General features: G+C 37.5%; 1 protein-coding gene across 1 annotated transcript in view; it reads left to right on the top strand.

Moving 5' to 3' along the window:
* Positions 1 to 18778, top strand: part of LOC139734804 (uncharacterized) — a 185587-nt gene that overhangs the window by 125717 nt on the left and 41092 nt on the right. Inside the window, exons 9-10 of the mRNA XM_071645589.1 lie at positions 11049 to 11181; positions 13223 to 13344. Of these exons, the coding sequence (XP_071501690.1) occupies positions 11049 to 11181; positions 13223 to 13344 (255 nt within the window). The remainder of the gene's footprint in view (positions 1 to 11048; positions 11182 to 13222; positions 13345 to 18778) is intronic.

Raw genomic sequence — 18778 nt, forward strand, 5'->3', positions numbered from 1 at the left:
CAGGGTTCCAAATATTTAAATGAGCTGCCGAAAATTTGCATACTAGCTTGCTGCAACCTTGCAGGGCTAGCTCACATACCTGCAAGCTTGCACAAAGTTTTTAGCTTGCCGCAAGCTTGCCGGCCAGCTCACTGCAAGCTTGCGGGCCAGCCTGTGGCAAGCTTGCAGCAAGCTTGCAGCAAGCTTGCAGCAAGCTTGCAGGGTTCCAAATATTTAAATGAGCTGCTGCAAATTTGCATACTAGCTTGCTGCAACCTTGCAGGGCTAGCTCACATACCTGCAAGCTTGCACAAAGTTTTTAGCTTGCCGCAAGCTTGCTGGCTAGCTCGCTGCAAACTTGCGGGCCAGTCTGTGGCAAGCTTGCGGCAAGCTTGCAGGGTTCCAAATATTCAAATGAGCAGCCGCAACCTAACATGCTAGCTTGCTGCAACCTTCCAGGGCTAGCTGACCTGCAAGCTGGCACAAAGTTTGAAACCTTGCATATTAGCTTGCCGCAACCTTGCAGGGCTACTGGTAGCTGACCTGCAAATTTGCAGCCTTGTGTATTGACTTCTGGCAACCTTGCAGGGCTAGCTGACCTGCAAGCTTGCAGGGAGTTTGCAACCTTGTGTGCTATGCCACCAGTTCGCGGAATGCTTGCTGCTAAGCTTGTTGCAAGCCTTTGCAAGCTTAGTTTTTTAAAGAAATTAAGAAATTTGATTACTATAGAGCGCTCGCACAGGAGACCCGTTCGAGCACTTGAAGAGTTTGTTCGCAAAAACCGATAAGTCCATTTTTGAAGATTTTGAAGTACGGTTTCTGTTATAAAGTACAAATTATACCCTTAAAATGATATATTGGTCCTTACATATAAAGGTACATTTTTGAAGTTACGGTCAAAAGAAGCAAAAATTTCCTTATTATTCTCTTTATTTTTCTTGACCTTTAATTGCAAATATCTCCATTTGGTAAATATGGACTTATCGGTTTTTGCGAACAACTCTTCACATACATTGTATCCCCTGAACCAATCTCCCATTCCCCATCTGGATTACTTTAGGCCAGAATGTTGTATAATATGGCAACTGTCGCAGGATACAATAAAATCTGACGAGAAATGAGGCTGGTATATAGCACATACAAGGAATATAACATGTCATCCTATAAAAGTTTGAACAATGAGAGCACTGGCAATGAACATTTTTGTTACCTAGAATAACTCCCCATAAACCTCAATAGCAAGTTTGAACAAAATTCAACAAGAAATGTGGCTGATAGAGCATGCACAAGAAATGTGACTGGCATCTAAGTTGGAGCACTGAGGGCACCACCACCACAAGCTGTTGTGTCCTACATGTACATGTACAATGATCATTCGTTTACCGATCCTTAGCAAGTCTGAATAATTAAATCCCATAAGAATTGAGGTTACATGTAGTACCATACAGCACATACAAGAAATATGACATATCCTTAAAAGTTGGAACAATGAGGACGCTGTCAATGTTTTGTTACCGGTACCTAGAATAACCCCCCACAAAACCTCCATAGCAAGCCTGAATAAAATCTGACAAGAAATGTCGCTTCTAAATAGCTTACGAATAGAGCATATACAAGATATGTGACATGGCCTCCAAGTCGGAACACTGAAGGCGCTGTCACCACAAACTGTTATGTGTCCTTCATGTACAATGTAGATTGACCACCCGCACCTCCTTTAAAATAGCAAGTCTGAGTAAAATCCAGTGAGTAACGATCAAGTCATTGCATAAATATTTAAGCATTTTTGCAAATTTTGACATGGTCAGGGTGACCTTTGAACCTGTAAAAGCTAGAACAGTGAGGGCAGCATTATCAATACACTGTAGGTATAGGTGTATAGATTTGACTATGATACCTTTACATACCAAATTTGAAAAAAATCGGTCGAGAAACAAGGCCAGCATCACACACACAAGCAGACCCTGTTGAATTTACCTTTTCATGTATAAAGACGGAACAAGCGAGGGCACCACCACCAAAAACAATAGGCACCTTGATTTCACTATGATGCACCTTTTTGCCAAATTTGAAGAAAATCTAATAAGAAATGTGGCTGATAGAGCACACACAAGAAATGTGACATGGCATCCAAGTCGGAACACTGAGGGCGCCATCACCACAAACTGTTGTGTCCTTCATGTAGAATGACCACCCATACACCTCCTTAGCAAGTCTGAATAAAATCCGTTGAGTACCAGTAACAATCAAGTTATTGCATATATAAGCACATTTGCAAATTTTGACATGATCAGGGTGACCTTTGACCCTGTAAAAGGTGGAACAGTGAGGGCAGCATTATCAATAGGTATACACATAGGTGTATAGATTTGACTATGATACATTAATACATAGGCCTAGCAAATTTGAAAAAAAAAATCGGTCAAGAAACAAGGCCAGCGTACGTTGCACACACAAGCAGACCCTGTTAAATTGACCTTATTTTCATGTATAAAGACAGAACAAGCGAGGGCGCCATCACCAGAAACAACAGACATCTTCGTTGTACCATAATACACCTTCATGCCAAATTTGAAGATGATCTACGAAGAACTGCAGCCAGTAGAGCGCTCTCACAAGAAAATCTCTGTGGCGGACGCGGATGCAGCGGACGCAGCGGTGCAACGAGGCCAAATCCATAGTGTCCTCCGAACTCTGTTCGGGGGATACAATTAGGAAATTTAATTGAAATTTGCACAAAAGTGAAACATAAAAAAAACAGGATGAAGTATAAATAATACACTCAAATCTGTTATACATTCATTTACTTTACTATTAAAAAAAAAGAGGTATGCAGAATGTACCGGTATTGAGTTATATGTAACAATAAAAATACCTGTTAATACACACACAAATTACAATGGGTGGGACTGTATTGCACATTTAGGGGAAGTTACTATGATTACTTTGTTAAAATGGGTAGATTATTGAGGTTTATGGGGAATGAAAATATGGTGAAGTTATTCAGCATGTTAATGCATGCAGTTAGTTATAATAGTATTAATCAATTTCATACCTTTAACAGAATTATTGTCCTTAAATCTAAGCTGCACACAGAAACAGTCAAACCGCCATTTTGAATTTCAGAGTGAACAAAGTAACTTTCTTTTTTGTAACTGAGAGGGCACCAGGCAATTTTCTCTATCAATTAACCTATAAGCTTGCGACAAGCTTGCAAAGATTTTGATTGTGGCCATACAGTTGCAGTAAGCTTGCGGTAAGGTTGCAGAATTTGCTCTAACAATTTACCCACAAGCTTTAGCTTGGGACAAGCTCACGAAGATTTTGACTGCATTTTGCATGCTTGCGAAGTTCTAACCCGCAAGCTTGCAGCAAGCATGCAAAGATTTTGATCACAGTTCACAAGCTTAAGTAAGCTTGAGGAGTTTTCTTTAACAACCTGCAAGCTTGCGACAAGCTCACAGAAATTCTGATAATGGCCTGCAAGCTTGTGGTAAGCTTGCGGAGATTTCTGCATTACTTGCAAGCTTACGGCCAGCTTGCAGAGCTGTTAGTTGTCTCACCGCAAGCTTGTCATAAGCTTGCACAGCTTTCATATGGTCTTGCAAACTTATCTGCAAGCTTGCGACACAATCTGCAAGCTTGCGATTATTTTTGCAATCATATCTGCGACCTTGCAATCGTCCACAAGCTAATGGTAAGTTGCTGCAAGCTTACCGCAAGCTTGCAGCAAGCTTACCGCAAGCTTGCAGCAAGCTTACCAGGGGATGCCAAGTTTGTATCATGCTTGCAGTAAGATGGCAATAAGCATGTGCAAGCTTGCACTCTTTAATACAAGCTAATTAAGGTTGCCGCAAGCTTACCGCAAGCTTGCTGCAAGCTTGCCGCAACCTAAGATTTTTATAAGGGTAGGGAGTAGGGTAGTAGTGTTCTACCCTCTATGTAGGCCTATAACGGTCTAGAACTCTTTCTAGGCCTACTAGATCGTCTTATTCCTAGGTCTAATAAGTGTTACATCCAGACGTCCATATTGGGGCATCATTAACAGACTAAAATCAATGAAAATTAGTAGACCTCTATCTACTAGTCTAGACTCTAGATCTACATCTAACTGTTAGGTAGGGTCTAAATCTAAAGCTAGACGATCTATTGGGGATCTGGTACCGGTACTCACGTTAGTAGATCTAACAACAACGTAACGCCTAACCTGCCTAGTGTCTATAGAAACTAGTACTAAGTAGTATAGATCACAGATCTAGATCTTTTAGATCTTAATTCTAGGGCTAAATGGTTATAATTTGGCTTTTAACCTGTAGATACTATATTCTTTATGTTACAGACTTAAAGACTGTCAATGCTGAACTAAATCTAGAAAAATAGAATACTAAGTAAGACAGAAGAACCGGTGATTCGGCCTAAGTTAAGTAACAGCATGATGAGATCTTCCTAAAAATCCTTAGTAGGTAGCCTACTGTAGAAGAACTCTACCGGTACCGGTATAGAAAGTAAACTTGTAAAAGTGTTAGTGATGGACAATTTCTGACGTCTTTAGGATTTGATCGAAAATGCCATTGTTGTGGACGGTATCCTCGATATTCATTAAACTTCTCGAGATCAATCTCATAGATCCAAGACAACTAATCGCTTATTACAATGAAAAACAAAATGAGAAGCTATGGATTATCGTTACATTACCTGTATTGTTGTTCGCGTGACCTACCTCACAGTACATTGATTTCATACACTAACAATGCTGGACATGTGCTGCAGTACTAAGTAGACCCTAGGCCTAAAGTTGACTGGAGCGTGATGTCAGACAGGATGCAAACTAGTCTATCTATAATGTTTGTTGGATCTAGAAATGCTCTAGGCTTAAAAAACCTTAGCTTGTAACAAAACTTAATAGTAAGGCGTACCGCATATTGACCTGTTTTGAAGCCTGCCAGTCTATGAAGGGAAAGAAAGTGGCAATTCCCCCCAAGAGTAACGAGTGTTATTACTTTTGGATCTATTGCTTTAGCGTGACTGTCGTAGATGTCGCGTAGTAGGTACTGCTATGGTTAACTTCAAAACAACGTGCAGCGCGTTCGTCGCTACCGAGGCCACGCATGCACATGTTAGGATATACCATGTCCGTACGGGATGCAGAAACACCTTTGTCCAAGCGCTGTCGTAAGTCGACTTATGGTCAATTCCAGCGTAACGGACATGACATTCAGACCACTTTTTTGTGATTCGAACCATCACACAGTGAAATTGGGAGTCTCCAAAAGATTCTAATTGAGTTTATCAGACACATTTAAGTATATGTAATGTTCACAGAAAATTTCATGGAAATTTATCAAGTGGTTGTTGAGAAATTGCATTTTTAGCGAGCGTAATGGACATGACACTAAATGGACAAGGCATTTTGATCTACTTACCATTATGAAAATTCCTGTGAATTTTTGGATAAGATGCAGCTGGTTTTGGTCTTGATTAAACCTTTAGGTCATGCTTTACTCATGAAGTCCTAATTTAGAGTAGTTTTACTGTTCATTCTTTTTTAATAGTTTAAAATATTGCGTAACGGACGTGACACTTCGAGTGTAACGGACATGACAGTTTTGTCCACTTTTTGTAAGCTAAGAGAATTTTTTTATTACAAGGTACAGCAGATATTCAATTGTTGGCATAGTAAGGTTAGAACATAGGGACACACATCATAACTGCAATCATGTAATATTTCTTGTATTTATATCATTTTAGGGGGGTTAGTCTTTGTATATATTTACAAAACAAAGAAATATAAAACAAATTCGCTCCTGCACCAGCTAGCTACAATTAGAGACAAATTTCCAGTTACTACCACCCACCATAGCAAAATAGGACATATTACTATCTTATACTATGGTTATTTTTTTCTTAGTGGCCTAATATTTGATACTTAGTATTATACACTAGCGTAACGGACATGACACCTTTTGTAAGGTGAACCATACAACTCGTATTTTCACTTCTTTGTTTCAAAATAAAAAGATTAAAATAACTGCACACTGCTAACTACATTATGCTCTTGAACAAAACATCAAAAAGTCCTTTTATTGCAGGTTTCAGTGATCTAACAGCTACTCTAAAGCACATGGAGTACAATGCCCAGAGTACCACAATGGCATACATGTACAACACAGAAAACCATGTCTCCATATCTGCGGATAGGCAAAGAAAACAGAACGAACCAAATCTGTATGAAATAAATAGTTTGAATAAAACATCATTAGAATGCACTCAGGATTGCATCAACTTTTATGCGATGAAACAGGACCACAAAACTGTTTGGTACCATTATCAAATTAGTGTTATCATCTGAAATAAATAAGGTATCGTACAATGTATGTAAATTTCATTTCTGCAAAGTTCTTTCATTTGGCATTAATGTCATCCTTGGAGTAGAATCATCCTCTGTTATCCAATCTTGGATAGACTATTGTAAAAACTTCCACTGCTAGTACCAGTACTTTATCATTGTCAACAAATGCTTTCTTTTCTTGGCTAGAAGTGAATGATCAAGCCCTTTTTTTTTCTGAGAATTTTCACAACATATATAATCCATTTCCATGTAGAGTGGTCACCTGGGCAACAATATATCTTGTTTTCTTCACGGCAAATTCAACTCGTACAAATTGTATAATCAACTTATTGCTTGCTTAGGCACTTTTAAGGCTTGCCAGAGTGGTGTACTGGTTACATTATTCTCACCAGCTTGTGAGTAGGACTTTTTGAAGTACTGGATGCTTTCCCTACCAACTGGTTGTAAATGATTATACAGTGTACCTTTCAGTGGATAAACATCTTCTTATAGCATCTCAAAATTGTGCTTTTTGTACGATGCTGTGCGCTGTCATATATACCAGTATATCCCTTGGCATAGAGGTACATCTAGTTTAGTTGTATTGATGAAATGGATAGGCAGCATTCAGACCGACTTTCTCTGACGATAGAGCTACATGTACTGTCAACACGCTTAATAAAGCAAACAATTCCATTCTCAGCCCTCTTGGCAAGTGATATCTCATTAACCTGCCACTGAAGGTGTGGATTTATAGAGTCATAGAGATGAGAGAGGTACATGTATGGATGCAGCACAAACTTTTTTTTGTTAAATTATGAGGCAACACCATCATTGAAGACATTGATGCTGGTGACATCTGGATTCTTTGTTGTTGTATCATCAGTGATCATGTTCATTGGATGCACGAGGATCCATTTGTGCAGGAGTTCCTGGCTGTTGTGTTGACTCCATGGCGGATATATGTATTAAATGTGGTCTACAATGTACTTATATGTAGAAAGTGCTCATTTTAAGTATTGAAGGGAAGGCCAACAGTGAAAACTCCATTGTCTAAATGTTCCTTGGAATGACAGCTGCTGTTTATCAGTCAGGATTACAAGAGGTGGAAATGGATCAAATTGGTGTAACAGGGTAGCAAGATCATCTAAAATCAACAGTCTTCCAGTGGCAGAAAGCAAAGTCTGCTTGTTTTTGTTTTATTGAGTGATGTGCAGACTTAATCATTTACTCAAGTATAGAAATGTCCTACTATCCTCAAGCAATTAAAACTAATCACCACCCTGTTTCACTGGGCCACAGTGTTATTTCTGCCACTTGTCTAATATGAGGTGTCATGTCCGTTACGCAAAGTGTCATGTCCGTTACGCCATTTACAGGAAAACTAGAAGTGGTATAGAAAAGTGGTTTTCACACATGCAAGGGGATTCAATCCTAACATAGAAAATGAATTTGCAGCAACTTTACACTAATTTCCTCTTGGCTATGAAAACTTATAGTAAAAAACGTAACGGACATGACGCTTCAAATGTTATAGAAATCACACAACTTTGAGGATCAATGGGTCATAAACTGATGAATGCTGAGGAAGTTGGTTGTGATTTTCCATTGATACATGTATATACACTGGACTATGGTGAACAAGGCCTCTAGGACATATCTGGCCTTCTTTAGAGACAGGAACACTAAACTCTTTAAAAATAGCCAAATTTTTGCATCACTGCAACGCATCATACAGTATTTTCATTGACTGAGAAAAATACAAAATTTTGTAATAACAAAGATGCGACTAGTGAAAAATGAAAATATATATGTTACTTTCTTAGAATATTTGAGAACTTAAGTGAAACTCAAAACTTCATTTTTTCACCAAAGTGAACATTTCTCATGGAATTGCCCTTATGCAGTTCTGCCAGATTAATGGCCCTCTCTCCTGAGGAATATTGCCAAAAGTACTTTCTAAAAATAACTTTCTGTACCGAATCACAACTCATTTCTTGGCCCACTTGAAAGAGCATGAGAAAAAACACACAAAACACACAAAACCTGAAAATCGACCAAAATCGACTTAGGGAGTTCTGCCAGATTATGGCCGATCGGGACCGAACACTATTTTTACTAAATTTATATCATACTCGTTTTCCCCAGGACGGGACACTTCTCGGATTTAATCATGCGCAGAAGCAAATTTTGCACACAGCACGCTCAAATCCCGGCCGCGTCGTGCTTGCAAAAACTTCCTATTGTATGTCAAAGCCGTGTGCATGAGAAGTGGATGGCATGGGACCGGAAAACTACTAACACAGAGATCAAAGATACAACAATCACATTCTAAGCATTCCAAAAAGGATGTAAAAAGAACAAGGATTATAGTTCACAAAGACCTTGTATGTGGGAACAGCGTCAACTTGTGGTATAGATGCCAGCCTCATGTAGGCTGGTATTGTTACAAACGTCATAAATTTAAATGTGTCTCGATTTGGGAAAGAGAAAACCCCATAACACTTGTGAGTTATTTCATTTGTGTCAATTGTGCAGTTCACATTTTGACAGAATGAAATGTAGGTCTACTGTCCTGAAGATACTGTGTGCCAAAGTATGCAAAGTGAACTGAAAGTATGTAAAGGTGTTTGATATGTGCATTATGTGCACAAAGTTTGATAAAGTATAGTTAGTAGAATGTGCCGCTGCATCACATGGCTGCATGAAAGATTCCACACCCCTGGAGAGTGTCTTCTTTCCATGTCCCTGCTTGAAGTTTGACAAGTTTTCTGCACTTGTTAGATTTTTGCTCCTGAGAAGGTGATATCATGTCCTAAAAAAAGAACAAGAAAAAAAAATATTTGTAGTTCACCTAACCTTCCCTGTGCTTATTTTGCTGATTGGCGCAGATATCTTTAATCTAATTGTCAAAGAATAGAGATTACTTAATCACCCTAATCCCTCTTGTGTTACTGTGACCTCCCTGTTGGTTGAGATAATAAGAGCACATTGCTACACATGAGTTGGACTTGCTAACTGTACAACTAAATTAAGTTTGGATGGAATAGTGAAATGCCGGTGAAGGAGCTTGGCAAGTGAGAGTAAAGTGCGTGGCACATAATACCATTGGTCTCTTTAAGGTATGATAATCTCCGGTAATCTTGCCGAACTCTGTTACCTTTGTTTCTGTCCTGTTATACATGTACATTGTATGTATGTTGGGCTTTCATTATTTCAATTATTATTCTTAAAAGCCATCAATAGTTTCTACTCACAAGTTTTCAATCGCCAAATGTCGTCAGTCGTACATCACATACATGTAGACTGTCTGCATCACGATTATTATGATAGAATGTACATATAAGCTCATGTTTATTGTGTAAATAAATAAAGTCTATAAATTTGTCAGTTGGAAAGATAAATATACCACTTTGTATTTCACTTGTTGTGTGTGCTGAACTGAGGATTTGTACCCTACTCTTCTTACCCTACCCCATATAGGCTGATGGACCATTAGAACCATCGGGCATGATGGTTTCAATATGGAGAAAGAAATATTGAACCACTAGAAAATCTGTATCAGACCCAAAGACCATAAGAAAATTTCTGTTGGCCTTCGAACCATCAGGCCTAATGGTCTCACTTTAGAAAGTGAAATTATGGACCATCGTACCATCTATCGTATATGTCACTGTGTACTGGTAGAAACTGGGCCAAGACCATGCAGAACATGGTATTAGGGTCCAAGTTTTATACCGGTATTAAGTAAACTTTTTCTTGTCGCAAAGTTTGATAGAAACATAACATGCTTTAGTCACTATAAAAACAATGAAACTGTGGAAATATGTAAAATTCTTCACAAAAATACAAGTTATATTGTATGGAAATTTGTTTCTAATTAACTGCACAATTCCTGTTTGCTGCTAACGGCATGATGGGTCTGATGGAGTATACAAGTTGTATATCTTTTATGAATGGTAGGCATTGGACTTTTAGTTTTTAATGGCCCAATTGCTTTTGATGGAGTGCAGTGTGACAGCTGCCAAATTCAGCATGTTTTCCCCCATATTACCCTGTTGATCCTTGCATTTCAAAGTGTATAAATTGTGGTACATATGTGCCATTCCCTTATTAGTATGAATTAGCATAAACAAAAACAATGACTTGTGCTTTGTGGGTATGCTATGACCACATTCTAAAGCCTGACTGTGCAATAGTACATAAAAAATACACATTAGTGTGGGCATTAAGTGGTAAAAATTAACCACACATGATATTTCCAAGCAGTCTTACACACTTGAGGCAATAGCAGAGTGTGTTTTGACTGTTTCAAAGGTACCAAGTGTGAGTAATTACACTGATTGCCAAACATTTAGTGTTCTATTTGTTTTATAAAATGATGAAGCAGGTCCTTGTCATTTGATAAATCACCCACATAATGCTATTACAGTGTACAGTTTTGTATGTTACCAGGTCTACATCTAACTTAGATCTAATGTTGGATCTCACTGGTCATTATACTGAACTTATGACCAGCAGTTAAAAGCAAAATTATGTGTCAGGCAAAATAAATGCCTAGTCACATGCATGCTCTCAACCAATCCAATTAGGATCTGTTTCATTAATATAGAACAACCCCTTTCACCCCCTTTGGAAGACAAAGCTACGGAAAGAATAGCAGTCTTGGGAGACTTGGGAGATCTTTTTTGCTTTCAACTAATATTGATCTTCATTTCTGCTCTCATCTCCACCATTCCAGGTCAGAGCATGAGTATGAACTTGAGCTGCGGTATGATCTATACACCCGCAAGCACACCCAGTGGTTCTACTTCCGCTTCTCAAACGTGCGGCGGAACGTCCGCTACCGCTTCACCATCACCAACTTCATGAAGGTAGGCAACAGCTGTTTTGTTGATTCAATTTGGTACCTTGAACACATTGAAGACAGCCAGCTACCAGTGGTTTGCAGAGTGACAATATATGTGTATATGATACTGTAAAAAGAGGAATGTTTGCGTGCATTTTAATTTCGCGAATTTCGCGAAATCAAAATGCAAGCAAAAATTCTTGCCTACACAATATGCATTGGATGCCAGTTGCAATTCACAAAAATGTCATGCTGCGAGAAAGGCCATCGGCTGTAATTGGCGAAATGTTCATGCCGCGAATATATCGTGTTTTACAGTATTTGTTTGTATGTGGTATTAAAGCCATGTTTACATGTGTATGGAAAAGCTGAATTTCTAACAACAACAACAACAAAAAGCAACAATCTTTTGTTCACACTGGCAAAGCAAATTTATAGAAATAAAGCAGGAATCACAATGTTGCTTTTTCTGAAAACTTTTGGATGTTTTTAGATTATTGCACGTGCCTCGCTCCTTTTGACCTGGCACATAGACTCTCCAAATTAGTGTAGTATGTAAACAAGAGTAACTGTCAGTGTCCAGTTCTTTGTGAGATTTGGAGTTGATTTGTATTCAATGGCAATTAACCTAATGAGTTCTTGGGTAATCTTTTTACTGTGAATATCATTATCTCTTGACATAATTGGCAAGTCTTTTTATACAAGTTTGCTGCCTATCCTGTGGTAGAGGGAGATAAAGATGGAAATGACTGAATTTTTCAAAACAAAAGGCCAGTTTTGTGACAGAAACGTAACTACAATCTTTCTAAAATACACTGTATGTTGCAAATTTAAGATTTAGTGACTTATTGTATTTCTGAATCCAGATGAACAATGGTTAATGAGCAAAATGGGGCTGGAAAGAAAGAGAAGACTTTGCTCAGTTTTATAAAATACTTATTGTGGACAAAATACTGTTAAAGTCAATGACTTGTCCTGCACTGTCCAACTCACAGTCAAATCCAATGCCCTGTTATCAGTAAATGGCCAAACAGTCCAATTTAAATTGGGAAGTGTAGTTACACCCAACCTGTTAACATCAAAGGCACACTGGTTTAAGCTTGGACATGGTCACTGATATAGAATACAGCAGTAACTACCACCCTTAAATTGTCTTTTGCTCAATTCACCATCTTTCATCCTGCCTGTCAGATAGAGGTTGATGTCACCTCTTGTAATAATCCTGTGCTTTTGTTTAACAAAAAAAAAATCAAACCTTCTTCACCTTTCGTTATCATGAACTGCTGTCACACCGGCAAAACTTTTGAAAGTGTAAGTTCTCGAAGTACTGTAAAATGAGGAATATTCGCGTGCATTTTGATTTTGTGAATTTCGCGAGCGCCAAGATTTGCGAAATTAAAATGCACGCGAAAGTTCTTGCTTTACACTATATGCATTGAATGCCACTGGCAGTTCGCGAAAATGTCATGCCGCAAAAAAGGCCGTCGGCTCCAATTCGCAAAAAAAATTCATGCCGCGAATATATCATGTTTTACAGTATTGCCAGTCTGAACACAAAATTCCTGAATAACTTCCTGCTACATTTCTTCTAAAACTAAGGAAATTTCCCTAACCACTGGAAATCTTCTCAAAGATTGTGCATTCAGAATACACTCAGCTGAAAATTTGTGAAGTTCGGCCACTAGTGTGAATGGACAAGCAAACTTTCAGAATTGTTCTTGAAGTAATTCTTCGTAAACTTTTCAAAGTTTTGCTTTGTGTGATTCCAGCTATCAAAGAAAATAATATGATTTTGTGATAGGGGTCACTGACGCAGTTATGATTCTTGTCTTCTTCCTGAATATAAGTTTTGAGCAATTTCACATCAAAATGAGCAAATGGTGTGAATTGTTATTGGAAGTAGGCAAGACATACTGTAGCATCTTTTTTTTTTTTTCCCTGTCCTTCTTTTTCTATACTTAGGTGAAACAAATGTGTGTAATATTTAATGTTTTTCATGTATGGTTGTTATTTCATGTGTGGTTATTTTTCTTATTTAATAATCGTTGCATGCTTACCTTCTTCAGTCTGGAAGCCTGTATAATAGTGGCATGCGGCCACTGATGTATTCAGAGCAGGACGCGCAGACCAGAGGGATCGGCTGGCGAAGGGTTGGGGAGGACATCAAGTACTACAAGAACGACGTCAGGTTGGTCCCATCGCTAATTTCAAGTCCATTACTCATGTGTAAAGATCCTGGTCCCAACCCCAGTGTAAAGCCAAGTCCTATCAAAGTCCATTGTGACAAGTCTTATAACTAATAGGCCAAGTCCTATCAAAGTCTATTGTGACATGTCTTATGTTTAGTAGGCCAAGTTTTGAGTCCAGTAGGCCATATTCAATAGTCCAATAGGCCAAGTCCTTAGACTAGTGGGCCAAGCCTTAAATCCTGTGGGCAAGTATCCATGAAAAGAGCAGTGAATGTTCTTATTTGTTCTTTGCATTCTTTGGTTGCTGTAGTGGTCTTGTGCACCACAGCTCATCAAATGCATGATTTGATACTATCCCAATTTGTTTTTCTTTTGCGTTTTCACTTTGTTTGTGGCAATTGAAAGCAAGCACAACTTTATTTTCCTCTTTTTTTGGGGGAGGGGCTCAGAGAGAGAAATGTCATGTGAGTGGTGTTTCTGTAGCTGTACCCTTGCAGTCTGAGGAGCTGCAATGTCATAGAAGTGCATGCTTGCATGCAGCGTGCGTGGCAAGCCAAATGTCTCATAAATAAAAACAAATTGGTTTATCGAACGATGAACTCAGTTCATCGCTTTTATGGGACATTTGGCTTGCCGTAAGCATGCTCTCATTCAGTTTGTGCCCATGACATTTTCCTCCTGATATAGAGAGCAAATTGCAATGATAGTTGCCATAAAGACTGCTTTGTTTGTTTGTGTGTGTTTGTCTTTTTGTTCAATTTATTGCCAAGGCTACATCTGTATGTGTCTAATTTGCAGCTTGCCACACACTGTCAAATGGTAAAACTATACATCGTGTGTGACAGCAGAATCCTCTGTGCATGTTAAATTGTATGTAGTTTGAACGCATTGTTGTAGAATGTTTTTGTATCTGTTGATTGATGGCAGCATTGTGTGGGTTGGTGGACATTAAAATGATCTTGACCTTAAACAGGATCCATTTTACTGGTTTATTTTTGTGAAGAAGAACAAAGTAACATAATCCTATTCTGCCATTTGGAAAAAAAAAAGAGAGAGAAGAAAATTACTTCTACCTCGGTTGCAGATGCATAGTATTACTTAAAATATTTCCTTATCACAGGTATGATTGTTGTTTTGTTGCAATGTTAAAGGGTATTGAATGTTATCTCAGTCTTTTATGTTATGCTGCCAAATCAAATTGCAGCATGTGCCCACTGTTTATTGTTTTTATCACCTTACGTTCAGCCGTCGGGTTGTCAAGAAAAGTTAAGTAGAACCATCATTATTGTAAAATTCTTCCCTCTACAATATCCTTCTCATGATCCCTTGCGGCTTCATTTCATAATATACCTCAGTAACCATCCTAACCATTCCACTAATCGCAATTAATCTTTGTTGGATAGGACATATTGGCGGGGAATGTTTTTCATTAACCTTTCTTCTGCTCTTAACTCCTGCATACAACATGATTGCCAAAAAGAAAAATAAAGTAGTTTTCATTTCAAAAGATATCATCTGATAAAAGGAGGATGCCAATATGGTGACTTGTAATCTCTTGTTTATTTGTTTGTTTTTTGTTGCCTATCATTATCATTATTACAGACAATGATATGTAATGTAGTGCAATGTAATATAATATGATATCATATAATACAATCTAATATTGTATTTAGTATAATACAGTATATTATAATGTGAAATGATAGTATAATATAATAAAATACAATATGATATAGTATAATATAATATAATATGATAGAATATGATATAATATAATATAATATAATGTAATATAATATAATATAATATAATATAATATAATATAATATAATATAATATAATGTAATGGAATGTAATACAATATAATATGATATGACATAGTATTACAATATATATCTGTCATTGTACTATTAAAGAGCTAGTTCAGTCTTCTAATGTGTGTTCCAACATAATACCGTATAGCTTGTTTCAGTCACAGCCACCACACACTGCAATTATTCACCTCATTCAAGATACATTGACATATTGGCAAGCAGCGTATCAGGAAATTCCTACCAATGCTATCATTGTAATCCCCCCCCCCCTTTTCATCAAAACATTAAAAAAAAAACTTCCTACTGGCTTGCCATTTTTTTTTTCTTCATCTCTTGGGAAAACACTGCAAAGTCAATTTGATGCACTTCGCAGAAATGCACGCAACACACACACACACATATCAGTCTATCACGGAGTATGCCATATGTGGTAGAAATGGGTGTTTTTTTTGTTTTTTTTGTTTTTTTCTTACTCCCCTTGAATAAGTCATGCTTATTAGGCGTAATGACTTTGTAACACAAATGCTTTCAATTTCTCATATACTGCACCCTGAATATTACAAGGTCATGCAATGAGCACTAAATTGATGATTATATTCTGCTGTAAGGTAGACTGGGTATGTTGACGGTAAGCCAATATTTCATAATTCAGACGCACATATGCAACTGCCAATGCATGGTGTTTGTGTGCCCCACTCCCTAAAAAAGAGAATCAGTAATTTTTACATTTGCTCCAACCCCATGCCAAACAAATAGCATGTATATGTGTGTGCAGCTGCTGTAGATATTCATATTCATATAAACAATATTGACGGTACATTCTTATAGTGAAGCAAGTCCCCCTTACAGATGCTGTTTACAATTGGGAACGGCGATATTCAAAATGTTTGAAATACCACTGACATTTAATGTATGTTATATTTAGGTCAGTTTTATCACAAAATATTTTACCATATAAAAATATTACAATAAAGCCAAAGGAGATATCACTTATTATTCTCAATAAACCACCAGACGGTTCAGTCTAGAAACATTTTTATTATAAGTATTGTTCACATTTCTATATCTGACAGTACTAACATTGATTATACTGATACGAATTTTTACATTGGTTGTTGCTATCCCTGCACCATAGCTCACATTTTAGAACTATTTTGAAGCACTAAAGCTGGGTCTTTGTTTCATCTTCAAAGAGTAAATAATGCCTGTAACGTTACATCTGCTTTTCTTTTTCTTTTGTAATTGCATTAATTGGTCCTCACTCAGCCTCTTACTATTTGGAACAATCATTTGTCATGTATGAGCAATTGAATAAAGATAATAAAAAAAAAAAACTCACCATGAACTGTGGTTGAAGGTTCAAGTAAAGTAAAAGAAATGAAACTTTTAAACTGGAAGGACATGATATTGATCAAATATTGAAATGAAATGCTACCTCAAAATTATGACCCCCTTTTGTGTCAAGAGAAATTGAGATGTTTCTGGCAGCATTTTAGATTTTCTTTGTATATGATTGAGGTAAAACTTATTGTAGTGTAATTAACTGGTAAAAGATGGGAATGCAGATAAAGATAATGAAATGGTGAAGATGGTAAGACGTGATATCTCTTGATGAGCTTAAAGGTGCCAATATCTTCTGAGGCACTTTGCAAATACTAAAACACACCGTATTTCTATTCAAGGCCATTTTTATTCAGAGTTTAAAGAATAGTGTGAAGGGAGCCATTGTGTAGTTTATTTCTAATGTCAGGTGACTGGGTTGTATATTATTTGAAATAAAATTGTGCTGCAGGTCTGACAGCTGTGGGGTTTTGTTCTATTTCTTTGGTGTATAGAGGAAGCATCATAATTCTTAACAGAGGGTTTGTGTATGTGTGATTTAATAGTAGGTGAACTTATCCAGGGTGTGTTCAACCTCTCTCTTGTTCTATTTCTATGTAACACCCTCCCTTATCCCATCCCTCCTACTAAGAACATGCCACCCCCATTCACAAAGTGGATGATTCCTGACCCTCTTCACCCAATAGAATTGAAGGCCAAGCCACAGCTTCCCTGAGCACATACACGTGTACATACTGTACAAAACAAATATTGTTAACCCTGCCCTGCTCTACCTGCCGAAGATACAGTTTTATGTGGTTGGTAATGGAAATAAGAATGAATACGTGTATAGGTGTAGCCTAATGAAAGTAGTATTCCTTGTCTTTTAATAGAGTGTCTCTCTGCATTTTTGTTTTTCTTTTTTCTTTTTTAACCGTTGTCACACTGCAATCAAGCTGGCACCTACAAAATGCATTTCACACACTCTACATTATTTCCTGGAGAGCAATTCATTGCAGCTACAGTTGTACATTGTATACACATATGTATGTTTATACAACATACAAGCATTTGTAGTGGGCACATTCACATGTTTGTTAAATCAGATCACATTGATTAATGTGCAGCTTTCTTCCAGCTGTTGTTTTTGCTTTTGATCACATGAGTGGAAATGAGCACTGTGATAATACCTTCTCTCACAGGACTCGAGTACTGGAGAGGGGGCAATCACCTTTTGCTAGATTTCTTTCAGAGCACAGTGCAAGCCATCATCTCGACTCGATACTATACCTGCACAATACCCGCAATACCATTATACCAATGAGCTACACGTAGCGCTTTGCCTTTACACACAAAGCAGACCATCCAACTCTTCTGAATTTTAACCAGTCCTGTCTCTTGTTTCAATCTATAGGCGTTTCCTATTTTTCTTGGTAATTTTACTGCACATTCCCATGGGAACTGCTCTTTTTTCCCCATCTTTTATGCCAAATCTTCCCTATTTTTCAATCAGAAAGGTTGGGAAGTCTGCATTAAACTTGTAACTAGGTGCACTATCAGCTGGGAATACCTTGGACATTAAACACAGCTAGAAGCCTATTGTGTAACCATTCTGTCCTAGCTCTGATGGACTATAAAGCACCCATTTTGAAACATTTTAAAGTAAATCAATCATCCAATAGTTCAAAGTAAAACCTTTTCATTGATACCATTATGCTTGTATAAACAAGGAATGTCGTTGAAGTTATGATTCAAGATATCCCATATTTTGTTGTTATTATTTTCCTTGTTTTTTAGCAGCTTTAATCACAAATATCTCAGTTTAACAAGAATAGAGAAAAATTAATTTTGCCATCAAGCTCTAAATATGTACTTAAATAATGCTTGTAAGACTTAATATACTTTGCCAGAATTTATCTTGCACCTGGCAAACCAGTTTTCTGAACCCCCCACCCCCCAGCCCCTCTATGTCACACATACCATTCACCTGCAATGCTTTCATTGTGTGTAATCTATTCAGACGATACTCTATTCTGGGGTCAAAGCGGTGCATTAATGTTTGTTTTATTGTGGAACTCATTATTTTATCTATTTTATATCATTATCAAATCAGTCATTGCTGAAACATGGGATATTTGAAATTTGTTGACTTATTTTCATAACATTTAGGATTTTCCTTTCAGCAAAGTGTCTATTCTTTATTCTAAACAGGGATGTACTGCTAGTGCTGAAAAGTGACACAGTCATCTCTCGCAACCATTCATATCACTTTATATCCTACACTCTGTTCTTTTTTTCA

Source organism: Diadema antillarum, unplaced genomic scaffold (genome assembly GCF_040938485.1).
Source record: "Diadema antillarum isolate AM-2024a unplaced genomic scaffold, OU_Dant_1.0 seq00000547_RagTag, whole genome shotgun sequence".
In the NCBI taxonomy this organism is placed as follows: domain Eukaryota; kingdom Metazoa; phylum Echinodermata; class Echinoidea; order Diadematoida; family Diadematidae; genus Diadema; species Diadema antillarum.